At 38.3% G+C, this 15,728-nt stretch overlaps 1 protein-coding gene across 6 annotated transcripts in view; it reads left to right on the top strand.

Annotated features, from left to right (window-relative positions):
- Positions 1-15,728, top strand: part of MINDY3 (MINDY lysine 48 deubiquitinase 3) — a 96,064-nt gene that overhangs the window by 40,682 nt on the left and 39,654 nt on the right. For 5 of the 6 annotated variants that reach the window (XM_045466111.1, XM_045466109.1, XM_045466114.1 and 2 more), the window contains one exon: positions 3,260-3,340. The exons of the other annotated variant lie outside the window; for it this stretch is intronic. In XM_045466111.1, the coding sequence (XP_045322067.1) occupies positions 3,260-3,340 (81 nt within the window). The remainder of the gene's footprint in view (positions 1-3,259; positions 3,341-15,728) is intronic. 6 annotated transcript variants of the gene reach the window in all.

Raw genomic sequence — 15,728 nt, 5'->3', positions numbered from 1 at the left:
TTATTTATTTTTTTGATCTTGAATTTGCTTTTCTCTGGTCATCTCCAGTGGACTATAGACCCTTTGAAGCCAGTGATGTTGTATTTCTGGGTACATACTTGGTGGTCAGTAAACATTTGTTGAATGAGTGAATTACCAATTTCGGAATTGTAAGCTTTTCTAAATCATGCGTTTTGCTTTTCTTTAGCTGTCAGGAAGAGCAGGTAGAGCAATGCCTGTTTTCCTCCTATGATCTTAGTGGAAAACCAGTAATGGCTATGTGTTCTCCTAATGCATATTGCTCTAGTGTTCTAGCAGTAACTTTTTTTGTTTGTTTTTTGTTTGTTTTCAAGAGAGAGCAAGAGGTAGGGGAAAATGGCACGCGAGCCAGGTGGGGGTAGAGAGAGAGGGAGAGAATGAATCTTAAGCAGACTCTGTGCTCAGTTCAGAGCCCAACATGGGGCTCAGTCCCACAACCCCGAGATCATGATCTGAGCTAAAATCAAGAGTCAGACACCTAACCATATGAGCCGACCAGGCACCCCTAGAGATTATTATAATGGAAGGACACAACACAATGGTACTCAGATAGATGAAAGGCAGAACTCTCTGTTACTTACACCTCCAAACAAGAGAGAGCTCCCAGACAGCGCCACAGACGGGATGACACCTGGGGACAGGGCAACAGCAAGGTGCTACTACAGAGGGCAGCCTGTGTATGGGCGTTGGGATGGAGTTGGCTAGGTTTCATAGGCTCCCTAGGGGTTGGATAGTTTCAGTCAGCTCTGAGGCTGAGGGCTGTCTCTGCTTGTCTGACAGCTGGCTCCAGGACACTTAGGGCCGTACGTAGTGGCCTGGAGTGTGGGAGACCTGTAAGGGAAGTGGTCGGGATGGTGTGACAAAGTTTTTTGAAGAACTAAAATACACTGTGGTGTACATAACTGTAAATGGCCTTCTGAAAACCTGTATACATTTACTTTTTACCAAACATTTAGAGAAATGGCATTAAGGAAATCATTGTGTTTGTATTAGTTTTGTGCATCTGAACATTTCCCTGTGCTTTACCATCATAGCAAATTGCTCTTTAGAAATTAACATTTTCATGTCATTTTGATCATATGTGTTCATTAACACAGATGAAACCGTGTCGGTACATATGCACACAGTGCAGAGGGTGACTCTGCTTTGGACTGTGCCCCCCCCCCTTTTTTTTAAATAGATAAACTCAAATACCATAAAACTCACCATTTTAAAGTGTGCAGTTCAGAAGGTCATGCACCCGTCACCATTTACTGAATTTCAGAATGTTTTTCTTCTTCTGACAAGATCTTCTAACCCCGCTAGCGGTCGCTTCCCCAATCCTCCCCAGCCCCTGGCAGCTCTATTTCTCTGTGGTTTTGCCTGTTCGGGACATTTCATCTCAATGGAATCCTACAATAGGTGGCCTTTATTGTCTGGCTTCTTTGACTTGGCACAATGTTTTCAGTGTTGATTCTTGTTTTACCTACTAGCACTTTGTTCCTTTTTATGACCAAATATTCTATTGTATTTATATATCAATTGTGTTTATCTGTTCATCAGCTGGTGGGCGTTTGGGTTGTTCCTGCTTTTGTGCTACTATGAATAACTCTGCTAAGAACATTCCGTATAAGTTTTTTGTGAATATGTTTTTGTCTCTCTTGGATGTGTACCCAGGAATGAAATTGCTTGTCGTACAGTAATTATATGCTTGTTGAGGAACTGTCAGACTCTCTTTCCAAAGTGGCTGCACTATTTATGCACTCTTTACTCATTTATATTATTATGAAACACTTAATGAGTTCATTTGTTTACCTTTTGATTCTACTGTATATAATCCTCACTTTTTTACTTCTACCTTATTTAAATACACACACACACATACTCAGTTTCTAAAATAGAAATTAAATAATGTCTATACTTTTCACCCAGAGGTAGCGTGATGTAAGGGAAAGCTACCATATTAGGAGTCAGAAATCCTGAGTTTTAATTCCAGCTCTGTTAACTGTTTGAATTCAGACGAGGCACGGATCCTGGATACTTCCTGTTTCTTGATGTAAAATTGAGGGACTTGTACTGAGCACCTCTAAAATCCCGTCTGCTCTGAACCTGTGATTCGAGCTTCTCCTTTGTCTTTGTCCTTTGCCCTTATTCTCTTTTACCCCCAAATCATCACCCTTCCTGCTCTCCTGGTTCACCATTGCCATCAGCACATCCAGCCCACCCTGCCCATCGTAGGACAGACATACCGGTGTTTCTATCCGTGAATACAAAAGAGTCCCTCTCCCCTACTTCCCCATGATGAACATAAATGCCAAAGGACCGTAGTGGTGGTTGAAAGCAGGGCACCCTGTTGACTGATGAGGGAAGAATTGCCCTGACTGCTGCAAGTAGCTGCTCGGAATGTCCCCCATTCCGGGGAGTCTGTGTGAGAAAAGAAAATTCAGCAAATTTGAATGGTAAGGTTGTTTTTAAGTTGTAGTTTCTGTCCTCATAGGGGTATAGAATTGATCGACGTGAACATGATGCGATTTCCCAAGTCTGTTTTTTGTTGAATTTTAAACTTTCTCCATCACCCACAGAAATGATACTCTCAAATTTCAGATACTATGGTTTTTATAGATTAAATATATAACCTAGAAGGTAGGCTATATAACTTTTTGTACATCTTAAGGAGACTTCATATTTTAAAACTTTGAACTTCCAACCATGCAGAGTGACAGGAGTGAACTTCCAACCATAAAGAGTGACAGGGTTCTTTCATATTCTTAAATATTTTGGAGTATATATTTTGCTTTAGAGGGATTATTATATTGCCCTACATTCTTTGAAGACAGGATGTTCTTATGGTTTTTCCCCTTTATTTATTCATAAATATATTTATTAATTTATAGTTGTTCCCCTGATAAAGTAATTATCAAGTTTATAGTCGTAGGGTTTGACAATCAAGCTGATATTCTTAAAGTGGTCATTCTGTCTAGCAACTTTAGTAAAACCTGAGAATGATTCTTAGTGCTAAACTATTTTTTTTTTAATCTGTGTTAAAAGTATATTATTGTTATCCTGATGGTAAAGATGCAATATAAACTTAGCCCTGACAGTATTTATAACATTGATTTTTTTACACTCAGCATTTGACCTTTATGGGTAAGGCATTCTAGCACAGCACATTTTTCCATTTGCTTCAAATATTCATAGGCAGATATTCAACAGGCACTGTCAGATTTTCATTTGTTTGTTTATTTTGCTACATTTGTTCTAGGTTGGTTCTTACTTGAAATCTCCAAAATTCCCTATTTGGATTGTTGGCAGTGAAACTCACCTCACCGTATTTTTTGCCAAGGTATGCTTATAGCAGGATTTTTTTTTTTTTTTTTTTTTTTAAGTATGACATCAGGCAAACAAGTAATATAAGTCCATATTTAGTTTGGATCTTTGTGCAAACTTCAGTGTATTCCCACTAACAGGGGGATTATTCCAAAATCTAAAAAAATGATACTGAAGAAAATATTGTTACACTGCTCTAGTTTTGCAGTTATTTCAGTAAAATCTGTCATGATTTAATTATAATTTCTTTACCTTTCGTGACTTGAGAGCTTTGGCTTTTGATATTTTCCAGAAATCACTCTGTTACGGTGAAAATAACTGAATTTAAAAGTTTTAGGTTGCTCTTTTGTAAAGAGGATAAGAATCTAATTTACGTAATATAAGATAATTTTAGTTACGACATCTAGGAAAACATTATTAAATACATGAATAGTTCAGTGGTATAGAAATTCTCTTTTAAGATGTAATATTTCCTATAATTTTAATATATACGGGGTTACAATATTGAAATAGATTAAATGTATTTGAATATGTTTATTTTAAAATTCTTAAACCTGTTTCTAAACCTCAGCCTTTAACTATAGTATTTCTATGTCCACAGTGGAGTGGTTAAGAGCTTTGGAGTCAGACAGACTTCATTTGAATCCCAGCCTTGCCACTTCTGAACGTCGTTCAGCCTCTTTTTCCCATGTCTTTAAAATAGTGATTTCTGATAATACTTAACTCTTAGAATTGTCATCAGGCTTAAATATAAGATATTTAGCAGCACCTAGAGCAAGTTAGGTGCCCAGGAAGTATTGGCGGTTGCCATCATCACTGCCATTTTCATTATTCTGTATTCCTTAAACATGGGGGTGCCTAGATGCAGTTGCTGATGTTGGAAAGGGAGAAAACATATAATTGTGTATTTTGAGGTTTCCTATTTCTAGTGGACTTTCCTGATTACCCCCATATACTTTTTTAGGTTGTACTTGTTAGTGTAATTTTATTTGTGTCTGAAAGAAGACGAATTGTATAAATTGTACCAAAAACTTAGTTTTGTGGATTCTGTTTCCTCATTTATTACTGTATTACTTTTTTTAAAAGTTTTTTTTATGTTTATTTACTTTTGAGAGAGAGAGCACAAACGAGGCGGGGAGGGGTAGTGCAGAGAGAGAGGGAGACACAGAATCCAAAGCAGGCTCCAGGCTCTGAGCTATCAGCACAGAGCCCTGTGCGGGGCTTGAACTCATGAACTGCAAGATCATTACTTGAGCCGAAGTTGGACGCTCAACCAACTGAGCCGCCCAGGCGCCCCTTATTACAGTATTACTTTTAATGTGCTGCCAAAATCTAGATAATGGATTTAGAGCAAGATCCATACTTAACTTTTCTTAAACAGAAAAAGCTATGAAATACAACTAAAAGTACAGGCTTTTATAGTACTACAGTACCAGAAGTACTGACAGGTTACATTGAGTCTGAGAGCTTTTTCTGTTTATTTCCCTCCTAAAGTAGAGAAGAAGTTACAAGCACAATGTAAATGACAGAAACTGAACAACTTTTAATTCCAGAGGGAGGATTTCACCATTTGACTAATTTTTGTGTAAAGTGTTCTGAATTTCCAGAATAGAAAATCAGTTCCAATTTACTTGCAAAAATGTATTTTCAAGCCAATTATTATTTTTATCTCCAGCTCTGTTTTTTAGCATAGGAAAAGTAATAAATCCTATGAAACAGTAAAAGTTTCAGATATAAAAGATAATGAGATGAAAATATTTTAAATCTTAAATTTTATGTTTGATATTCAAGAAGTGATTTTTGTTGTCAACCAAAGAGATTTTACAGGAGGTAAAATAGAAGGAATAATGTCAACCGAGCTACATAAATATGCAGGCATTTTGTATTTAAGCATCTAAATGTTAGGTCTGTTGAGAAGAGTCCTGAAAGTGAATGATACCTACATTTCCATGAAACATACACTTCTTACCCATCTGCTTGGTATTTTCTATTATCCCATAGTGTTTGGTCCATTGTGCAATTGCTCGTATCAGGCAGTGCACAGTTCTTGCTTCCCAAGCCTGTTTCTGTGTCTTCCGTGGTCAGCAGTGAGCCCTTGTGGGCAGGGGCTTTCTCAGTCATCTTACTCGTAGGCCTCAGCCACGTGCCACAAAATGTCGAGTTAGAGACTTGAGGATAGAGAGAAACAGAAAGCCCTGCCACATCAGTTGTAGGCCTGGCAAAACAAGCTCCGTGTACACCTCCTGAGTCAGACAAGGTGTTTGAATCTGTCTTCATTTATTTGCATCCCCAGAAGCTACTCATAATCCTGATAGGAGAATGCACCCCCGCATGAAGTGATTGGAGAGAATTTTATAGCAAGATTTTAGGTTCTTCAGCTATAATAGGTCTTAAAAATCACCTATATCAAGCACCTCGCTTCTCCTTTAGAAGTCTTGAATTTTATACTAATTCTTTTGATACCTACCTTTGTATCTTTGGATCTGATATATAGTCTGGCACATGGTGCAGGGGATTCATTAGTTCAGTGAATAAAGCCTTTGCATGAATTTTCCACACTTGTTCCAGTGATATTTATATCTTCTAAAAATACTTTTTCATGACTCATTCTGAAGCTTCTTAAAAGTATGGGTAATTCCTTTTCACTGTGTTTAAGAAAAAAATTTTTTAACATTTATTCATTTCTGAGAGAAAGAGAGCGCAAGCAGGGGAAGAGCAGTGAGAGGGAGATACAGAATAAAAGCAGGCTCCAGGCTCTGAGCTGTCAGTACAGAGCCTGACCTGGGGCTCAAACCCACGGAACCAGGAGATTATGGCCTAAGCCAGAAGTAGGACGCCTAACCAACTGAGCCACCCAGGCGCCCCTACTTTTCAGTGTATTTTAAAACAACTGAACTTAGGTTGCTTGAACATGTTTTTTTTTTAAAGGAATTGCAAGTAAAGAATTTTTCCCTTTGAAATAAAAGCTGGAAGATTACAGAAGTAGGAAATGAGGCCACTAATACTTGATTACACTTATTAGATCCAGTTTAAAAACATTTTTTAGGGGCGCCTAGGTGGCTCAGTTGGTTAAGCAGCGACTTCAGCTCAGGTCATGATCTCACGGTTCATGGGTTCAAGCCCCACTGACAGCTGTCAGGCTCAGAGCCTGGCGCCTGCTTCAGATTCCATGTCTCCCTCTCTCTCTGCCCCTCCCGCTCTCGTGGTCTGTTTCTGTCTCCCAAAAATAAACGTTACAAAAAATTTAAAAAATAAAATAAATTTTTACATACAGTAATATTTATATAGAAATAAATATTTCTATATAGTATTTGCCATATAGAAAATACTGTAAATTCTGTTTTTTATAAGATCTATGATTTGATCATTCTTTCTTAGATATTTCTATATTTGAACAGGTAATTTTGGCTTTGTTTTTGTTACTCAAAAAGTAATTTAGGGGTTTGTTATTTATTTTTGAGTTTGGGTTTGTTTTGGGGGGGGGGGTCATTCACTTTATGTTCTATGGCCTATAACAGCAGCTTAATGTAAATGTTGGTGTCTTTTTCCATAAAATTCGTAGGATTGTATGGATGTGTATTTCACATGCTGGCTTCTTTGTGCTGATTATGATTAAGTAAAAAAGTGTGTTTTAAGGTCACAATCTTCAAAGTAATCTGTAATTTAGCATTTGAAAATGCCTTTGAAAAGCAGTATAATTCTTGAGGTGACACACCAGAGGTAGTAAGAGTTGCAGCAGTCATCATTCGTGTGTGTACTCATTGGTCAGATATTTACTGGGCATATAGTATGTGCCCAGCATCACGCCAGGTGCTGCAAACAGTGGTGAGCAAAAATAGATGTGCTCCTGTTCTTCCAGAGGTGTACATTCTAATGGGGGGGGGGGCATTAATCAAAGAATCACACTTAATAGAATTATAACAGTTACAACTATGATGAGGGCTGACAAAGCACAGCTATATAAAGCTGTAAGAATTTATCTTAGTATTGGAAATTAGGAACGTTTCCTTGAAGAACTGATGTGTCTCTCAGATGAGCACTCTGAGGCTCATCTTAGTAATCTTAGTAATCTTAGTAAGATTAGACTATGGGAAGAGGAGAAAAGAGCTTTCCCTAGACAGGAGATAGTCGGAGTACAAGACTATGGTGGGAACCAACTGAAGAAGAAGAGAGGGAGCACGGAGAATTTGAGGGGCAAGGGCTAGGATGAGGCTGCAAAAGCAGGTCTTTGACTTAGGAAGACCGTTCAAAGAGTAATGACAACCACTAGACTTGTTAAAAGTAGGTGGTGGGAATAGTTGTGGGGGGGCGAGGTAGGAAGGAAAGAAACAGGATTAAATTTGCATCTTGGAAAGATGACTGTGGCTAATTGTGGAAAAGAGACATAACCTAGGGAGTGGGTAGGGAGGACGTCTGTTGTATTTCCAGTAAGCAGGGAATGTGGTTTGGCCAGGGTCATGATGGTAGACATGGATGGAGGTGCATAAATTTGAGAGAGCCATTCCTGAGTTAAACTGACAGGCTTGGTGACAGATTGGATTGGATAGACGAAGGGTGGAGAAAGCTAATGAGATGAGTGTTTTTCGTGATTAATCTTAGAGCCTCAGAAAGAGCCCAGCAGCTTTGCATTGTTGAATGCACCCACTCGTGGTTAAAGCAATTTATTTTTTGTTGGGCCAGTTGACCCAGTCAAGAGGAAAGACGGATACTGCAGTTTGTGGTATCTCAGTGAGACGGCCCGGCCAGATAACCCCACAGTGAGGTTTACAAGTCCTGCCCACATGGACAGTGCTTGAAATGCTTACATGGAAAACAGAAATCAGAGCAATAGGGAGAAAGGAACTCAAGATAAATTAAAGAAGAAAAAAAAAAAAAAAGGAGTTGGTGTAGGACAGTGTAGGGATCAAAAAAAAAATTTTCAAAAAACCAAAAACTGTCAAAGAAGTTACTATATCCATGAAACTCTGGAGGCTGTGAGAAAAGAATATTTGAAGGACTAATAAGGAACTGAAAGACAAATTGGAGAAATCTCTCTCCTAGATCGTTGGCAGTAGCTTCCTAACTGATGACTCTGTCGTTGCCCTTCGAGGAGCTGTAGGATCTTCTCAGTTCAGCAACTAAAATGACCCTGTTAAAATGTAAGTTACTTCATGTTACGCTTGTGCTCAAAACCCTACATAGGCTCCCCTGTGCTCAGCGTAAAGGCCAAAGTCCTTAGAATAACTTAGCGGCCCCACCTCACCTCCGCTGATTCCCTGTTGCCCCTCGAATCGCATTTCCTACTGCTCCCCTCCTGTCGTGCTTGGCCTCCTCACCGAGCTTTGCTGCGGCTCCGAAATGCAGCGAGCCCTTTGCACTTGCTGTTGCCTTCGCCTCAGCTGCCTGTGTGAAGGATTCTCTTCTTCCTCCAGGTCGGTATTCACATGTCGTCTCCTTAGGAAGGCCTGCCCTGGCTCTCTGCCCCTTGCTCTTCCCCCCTTTTCATTGACATTCTCTCTCTCACACCTAGATATAGATCCACTTTAATTGAGGTGAAATTCATACAACATAATTAACCCTTCTCACGTGAACAATTTAGTGGCTTTCAGTACGTTCAGAGCGTTGTACAACCACTGCCTATAACTAGGTCCAAAACATTTCCATTGCTCCAAGATAAAATGGCATATCCATTAAGCATGGACTCCCATTCGTTCTCTCCAGAGCCCCAGGAGCCACCCATTTGCTTTCGGTCGCTGAGAATTTACCTATACGGGATATTTCGTGTAGATGGAATCATACATGTGGCCTTCTGTTGGGGATCCTCCCACTGAGTGTAATGTTTTTGAGGTGCAACCTCCTTGTAGCCTGTATCCTCACTGCTTCCATCCCGTGGCTAAATGACACTCTGTTCTCTACAGACAACAGCCTTTGACTCTCGTGGATGATGCAGTGAAGGTTCCTCTACAGGAACTTGTTTGAATACCTGTTTTCAGTTCTGTTTGGTAAATACCTAGAACCAGAATGACTGGATCATATTGTAATTCTCTGGTTAGCATTTTGGGAAACTGCCTGTTTCCACAGCAGCTACACCATTTTGCATCCCAGCCAGCAGCGTACGAGGTTCCAAGTTCTTGTACGTCTTTGCCAACACATGTTATTTTCCTCTTTATTATTATTATAACCGTCCTAGTGAGTGTCGAGTAGTCATTGTGACTTTGATTTGCATTTCCCTAATTAGTGACTAATAATGTTGATCTTTTTTTAAATAGACTTTTTGGCCTTTTGTATATATTCTTTGGAGAAATGTCTGTTCAAGTCCTTTACCTGTTTTTGAATTGGGTTGTTGGTCTTTTCATTGAATTGCAAGAGTTCTTAATATATTCTGGTTTTAGGCACATACTATATATTTTACTTGTTTGTTTTATATATTATCTATCTTTCTCACTAGTAAGCTCTCTGAAGGCAGGAGTTTTGTCTGTTTTATCTCCTGCTGTTTTCCAGTGCCTAGAACAGGGCCAGACACAGTATTGGTGCTCAGTAAACTTTTGTTGAACAAATGACTGCATGCAGAAAACACTGAAGATCTGTCTCACCAAAAATTGTGATACAGCTGTGTTGGGATTTGAACACAGAGGGAGATGGGGACGTAGGAATGCTAAGTTGTCTTTGATCATAAGAATTCAACATATCCGTAAGCTTGTAAATCAAGAAATAACGGTTAGTGTATGCATTAACTATATGGAGACTAAAACAGAAGAACTTGCTTCTGTTCTCCTAGCTGATCAACTTAAATACACATACCTACGCAGATTCCTTCTCCAGATTAGTGAATAAAAACAGCTTTGATGAGTATTTATAAATAAGCATTGTCACATATCCTCTATCATATTTAAAATTTATGTTCATAGTTTGAGGATGAGTGAGAAAATTGTTCCTGTTCAGTGAGATAACTTCTTAACTGTCTGTTTTGGTTTTTCCTTTTGAGATGAATAGCTTACTTTTAGGACTCTTACATATATAACTTTAATTTATTTTAAGAGAGGTGTACAATTTGTCATTATAAATTTGAGTGCCAAACTATTTACTTAATAAAGTTATCCCTTCGTATTTGAGATGTCCAGTGGCCCAGAATTTAACTTTTTTTTATTTTATTTTATCGGAGCCCTTTTCCTGACCCATGGAGAGATTCATTCAACACGTTTTGTGGGATTGGAAGAGATTTTTCACAATTCAATTTTATTTAAAAATCAATGGTAAAAATAAATTTAATAATTGACTTTTATGAGCAGGTTGTTAAAACTTCAGATTGATTATAGCTATCTTTTTAATATCATTTAAGTTTTTAAATTTATCTCCCACATTTTATAAGTCATCGTACTCTTCCATCTGACATAGAAAAAGTGACCTTTCTTATCTATGTCTGTGAAACAACAAAAATGATATTGTATTATTTGATGTATCTTAGAGAATGTGGTTGCAAAACATACATGGAAGCAATCCTGTGTAAGTGGGAGTTTTATACTAAGAGGGAAGAGCACATAGCCTGACCGCAGGGATGTTACAGGAACCTAGTCATCAAGCAGCAGGAGTTCCACAGAACCCTGGGAAAAGGGGATGTGGGTGAGCTAAATGCAGTAGGTAAAGGGACTTCTTCAAAGAAGGAAACTTAATTTCCGTTAAGTAGGGTGGAGAATTCTCCAAACAAGTCATCTGAGCCATAACATAATAAAATTTTCTGTACATTGTGAGGAAGCAGGCCTTGTAGGTATGGATAATATGTTAAAAATCATCATACCAGTGTACTTTTTTTTTTTTTTTTTTTTTTTTTTAAATTCTAGTGCCATGGTACTTTTGATAAGCTTAAAATTTGCAAACTTACTGAACAGGTAAAAGAAAAGACTTTGCACATGCTTCCAGAATTTAGAACCTGTATTTAATTTTTTTTTTTTTTTTTTTTTTTTAATTTTTTTTTTTTCAACGTTTATTTATTTTTGGGACAGAGAGAGACAGAGCGTGAACGGGGGAGGGGCAGAGAGAGAGGCAGACACAGAATCGGAAACAGGCTCCAGGCTCTGAGCCATCAGCCCAGAGCCCGACGCGGGGCTCGAACTCACGGACCGCGAGATCGTGACCTGGCTGAAGTCGGACGCTTAACCGACTGCGCCACCCAGGCGCCCCATGTATTTAATTTTTTTAAAAAAAGAGCTCTTATTATTAAAACAAGGCTATGTAACATTTGTTTTATAATATGTTAAATCGTCTTTTAGGAGTCAGTTCTTTTCATTCTGAAACATGTAATTTAAATGCCCAAATACTACCTGACACAGTCAGTATTTGAGCATTTCTCCTCCCATCTCTTCCTTCTCTCCAACCATCATTTTTCCCTTTGATTCTTTTTCTTTTTTATATTTTGGCTTTAAGATTAAATTTTTGGGGTCATTTTCATAATTTCCTCTTGAATTGCAATTATGAAGTTAGTTTTCAAAGCAAATTTGAAAGCAAGGGTTTTACATTTGAAAATACGATACTTTTAATTTTATTAAAATTATGTGTATAAAATAGACAAAATAAGTTTCTCTCTTTTGTTTTTATTGTGCATTTCAACCTCGGTGTGGGATGATAGCTGCTGGTTCAATATAAAAATAGCTGGAACCTACCTATAACATCTAGTTTCATCTTTGGAAGATCAGTGACTAATTTCCTTGGTAATCCATTTCATACTTTCTTTTGAAGTTGGAGAGATGAGTTTTACATCCCTTTCTGTCCTCTTTGTTGGTTATAAAAAGGTCTCTTTGTATGTGCAGAGTATCACCTTTGACCTTTCCTGTGATAAAGCAGTTTTCCTTTTAGTAAGAACACATGAAAACACATTACTGTTTCAGCTCAGAATATATAAAGAAACTGAATTTAATGCGAAGGAGAAACAAAACATGTAACTGTTCCTCCATGAGCTGACCGCTCTTAATGTAGTATCTGTTACCTGGAGACTGTTTAGGATTCTTTTTATAGAGTTAGCTCCTTTTGTGTGTTTGTTCTTTGGTGTAACATTAGGACAACTACTACAGTTGAGTGTTAGATTTCTTGTTTTAGGTATTTAAAAATTGGACAGCTCTACTTCACCAATAATACATTTCTCTACATGTAAAAAAACATAATTTTAAGGGAAAATAGTAAAACAACGCTTTATAGACTTTGTTATAAAGAAATTCACCTCTGTGTATCTTTCATTGTTGAGTCAAAGTCCTGGAACTTGGAATGCAGTTAATTCACAGTTGGGCATTCTGTAACACATAAAATGTTATAGTTGGGGTTTTGTTATATATATTAAAGCAGTTTCGCCATCCCATCCATGTATCCGTTTTTGTTTTTTTTTGTTTTTTAAGATTTTTAAGTAATCTCCACCCAGTGTGGGACTGAAACTCAAAAAAAAAAAAAAAACCACAAAACAAAAACCAGAGATCAAGTCACATGCCAGCGAGGCACCCCACCCTATCCATTTATCTTAAGTAACTTTGTGAATTTGTGCTTAGGTTTCAATGCCCTGCCTTCTCTACTGCAGAAAGAAAATGGATTTAAGACCTACTTATTTTTATAGTTAAGGTCATAACTTGTCATGTGACTTTTAACATCTATCTTCAAACAGAAGAATAGCATCTGTTATTTCAACAACTTGGAAAGTTTGGGTAGAAGTCTACATGAATTAACAATTTTTAGTTATGTGAATTATTGAAAAACTATGTATCTTTAACCACAAACTGTTTCCTGGCTGCTTAACAAACACGCTTTGGAGCTAGCCCTCATCAGCTAATCTGTAGGGTTATGCCAGCGATTGTGCCATCATGATAAAGCTTTTGTTTTGTACCTGATTTTTTTCAGAACTCTTTGAAAATGCATTATAAATATTTTTACCTCCTAAAAGTGACAATTAAATTGCTCTTATGTTCTCTTTCCTACTACTCTGAATGCCCTTATGCAGCTGTTCCTGTGTCTGGTTTTTATAATTTTTAGGAATTTCCTTTTTATCTCAGTCATGTCAACTTGCTGACTGAAAGCAGTCCCTCTTTCCCTTTCAATTGGTTTCGAATAATTTTTTTATTACAGTAGAACCCAAATAGTTGTCCAAATAAGATAAAATATCATTGATAGAAAGGCCTAAAGGAGTTTGGTCATCAGTTAAGTCTATGTTTTGTTTTGTTTTTTTAATTTTTTTTAATGTTTATTTTTGAGAGAGAGAGAGAGACACAGTGCGAGCAGCAGGGGACAGGGGGATAGAGAGAGAGGGAGACACAGAATCCAAAGCAGGCTCCAGGCTCCAGACCCCGAGCTGTCAGCACAGAGCCCGATGCAGGGCTCACACTCACGAACCGGGAGATCATGACCTGAGCCGAAGTCAGACACTCAACCAACTGAGCCACCCATGCGCCCCAAAGTCTATGGGTTTTAATTAGAATCAGCATTGATACACCTCTAGGTGTTTATTTATAATTGATGAAAATAATTATAATAAATAGAGTTGATAGAATGGAGCAAAAGGTCTTATATCATGTATTTATGTATGATGGTGTTAACAAGTTTATGATTTTGTTTATGTTTCTTTTATTTATGTTACCCTCTGCCTAGAATGTGATTAAAATCCTGCTCATTATTCATGGTCCAGGCTTGAAATCTTCAGTGTTGGGACTCCTGTTTCTCTTTCTCCCTTGTTGCTCCTGTAATTTCTTCCAGCTTTCTACCTTCTTGTGATCACTGATACTACCTGAGATTTATCTGTTTTCCCACAGGACCCAATATAGCTACATTACCTATATTGCACTAAGTACTGTTGAAATGCAAAGATTAATAAAGAACGCATTGTAGTAGTTTTCTCTTTACATTTACTGAGCATTGCCTGTGCCAGGTATTACGCTAACCGTCTTACATGCATTCGTGTAATCCTCAGTTCACCCCTGTGAGGTAAGTACCATTTTTCGTCAACATTTTATAGTCTGGGGCCAGTGAAAAATAACAACTCCAAAGTTAAATGCTAGTGAGCACCAAAGCCAGGATTCAAACTCAAATCTTCTGACTCCTTAGCTTTTAACGACTTTTGTCCCTTAGGTATACAAAAAGCAAATAATTATACAAGAGTGGAATAGAGACTGGAAGAGGGGGGAGGTACAGAGGATATGATACATGAATTAAAGCACATAAGTTTTTGACTTAATATGAAATGAGGGTTATGTTCTAGGTTTGGAGAAAAGATTAAGCAGAAACACAAGAGATGAGGGAGGTGACGACAGTCCATGCTATATTTGGGGAATAGTAATGGGTTCAGGTTGGCCGAACCAGACTAGTTGTGCTGGAAGATTAAGAAGGAAGTAAAGGCTGGGATCAGATACAGGACCGGCTGGAATAATCATTTATTTCCACACCATCTTTGGTATACTATGTTTGCATGCTTATCTTGATATGAAAGGCTTAACCTGAATACCCAAGGCATGAACGTAAGGCATGTTCATGGAAGTAGAACAACTTTCATAATGAAGAATAAGAATGTTTCTCTAAAGTTGTGATAAAACTGAAGAATATTAGAACTTTGAGTACTGTGACCCCTTTATACAGTTCATATTATCAACATTGTTAGTGGGTAAACACGAAGGGAAAGACGAGAGGAAAAGGTAGCCACCTATGAATAGGAAAAGCAAATACACGTGGGGCACAAGCAAAGTGAAACCCTGGGCGGAATATTAGGTTTTAATTCTTCATGCCAGCTCCCTGAAGCAAAGACCCTGCAATTTAAGTGATTTATTCAGTATTCGAGAAGGAGTGCAGTCTACCCCAGGTAGGAGGGATGTCTGCCACTGGAATTGTTCAGATTTGCCTGCATGTGTTGGTGATAAAAAGCATTACGACGGCGTCCGTTTCATTACATTTAAATCCTCTCCAGACCGTGCACCCTGTATTTGCATGTACTGGGTACACCACTCCCACCATACCCCTTCTCCCCAAACACACACACAAGCTAATTTCTTTCTTACTTTTACATGTTGGCTGCAGGTGCGTTCCATGTGCCTTCTTCATTCTAAGATCTGGACTGAAGGAGCAGCCCGTAGGATTGTGCACCTCTCTTGGCAGAGGGAGAACAGAGAGACACTTGGCAAAAACGCAGGTGGCGCTTAAGGCTTCTTCTGGGAGCTAGCGTGATGTCACTTCTGCTTTCATTTCTCTGGCCAAACCTGATGTCCGTGAGGGTAGGAAGCAGACCCCTACCAGAGAGGTACTTTGTGTCCTCTAGCCACAGGCAGTGATAAATAATCCTCTTACAAGGCCCGGAGGGGCAAGAGTGTCAGAACAACCCCTTCTACCACCATAAATCAGTTACTCTCGTGTCCAGGTGATTTAACAGTTTAAATTGATTCAATTGATATAGAGTCTTTACTCAGAAA

This window comes from Leopardus geoffroyi, chromosome B4 (genome assembly GCF_018350155.1).
Source record: "Leopardus geoffroyi isolate Oge1 chromosome B4, O.geoffroyi_Oge1_pat1.0, whole genome shotgun sequence".
Taxonomy (NCBI): domain Eukaryota; kingdom Metazoa; phylum Chordata; class Mammalia; order Carnivora; family Felidae; genus Leopardus; species Leopardus geoffroyi.
The sequence above is the reverse complement of the archived record's forward strand: the minus strand, read 5'-3'. Positions and strand labels throughout refer to the sequence as shown.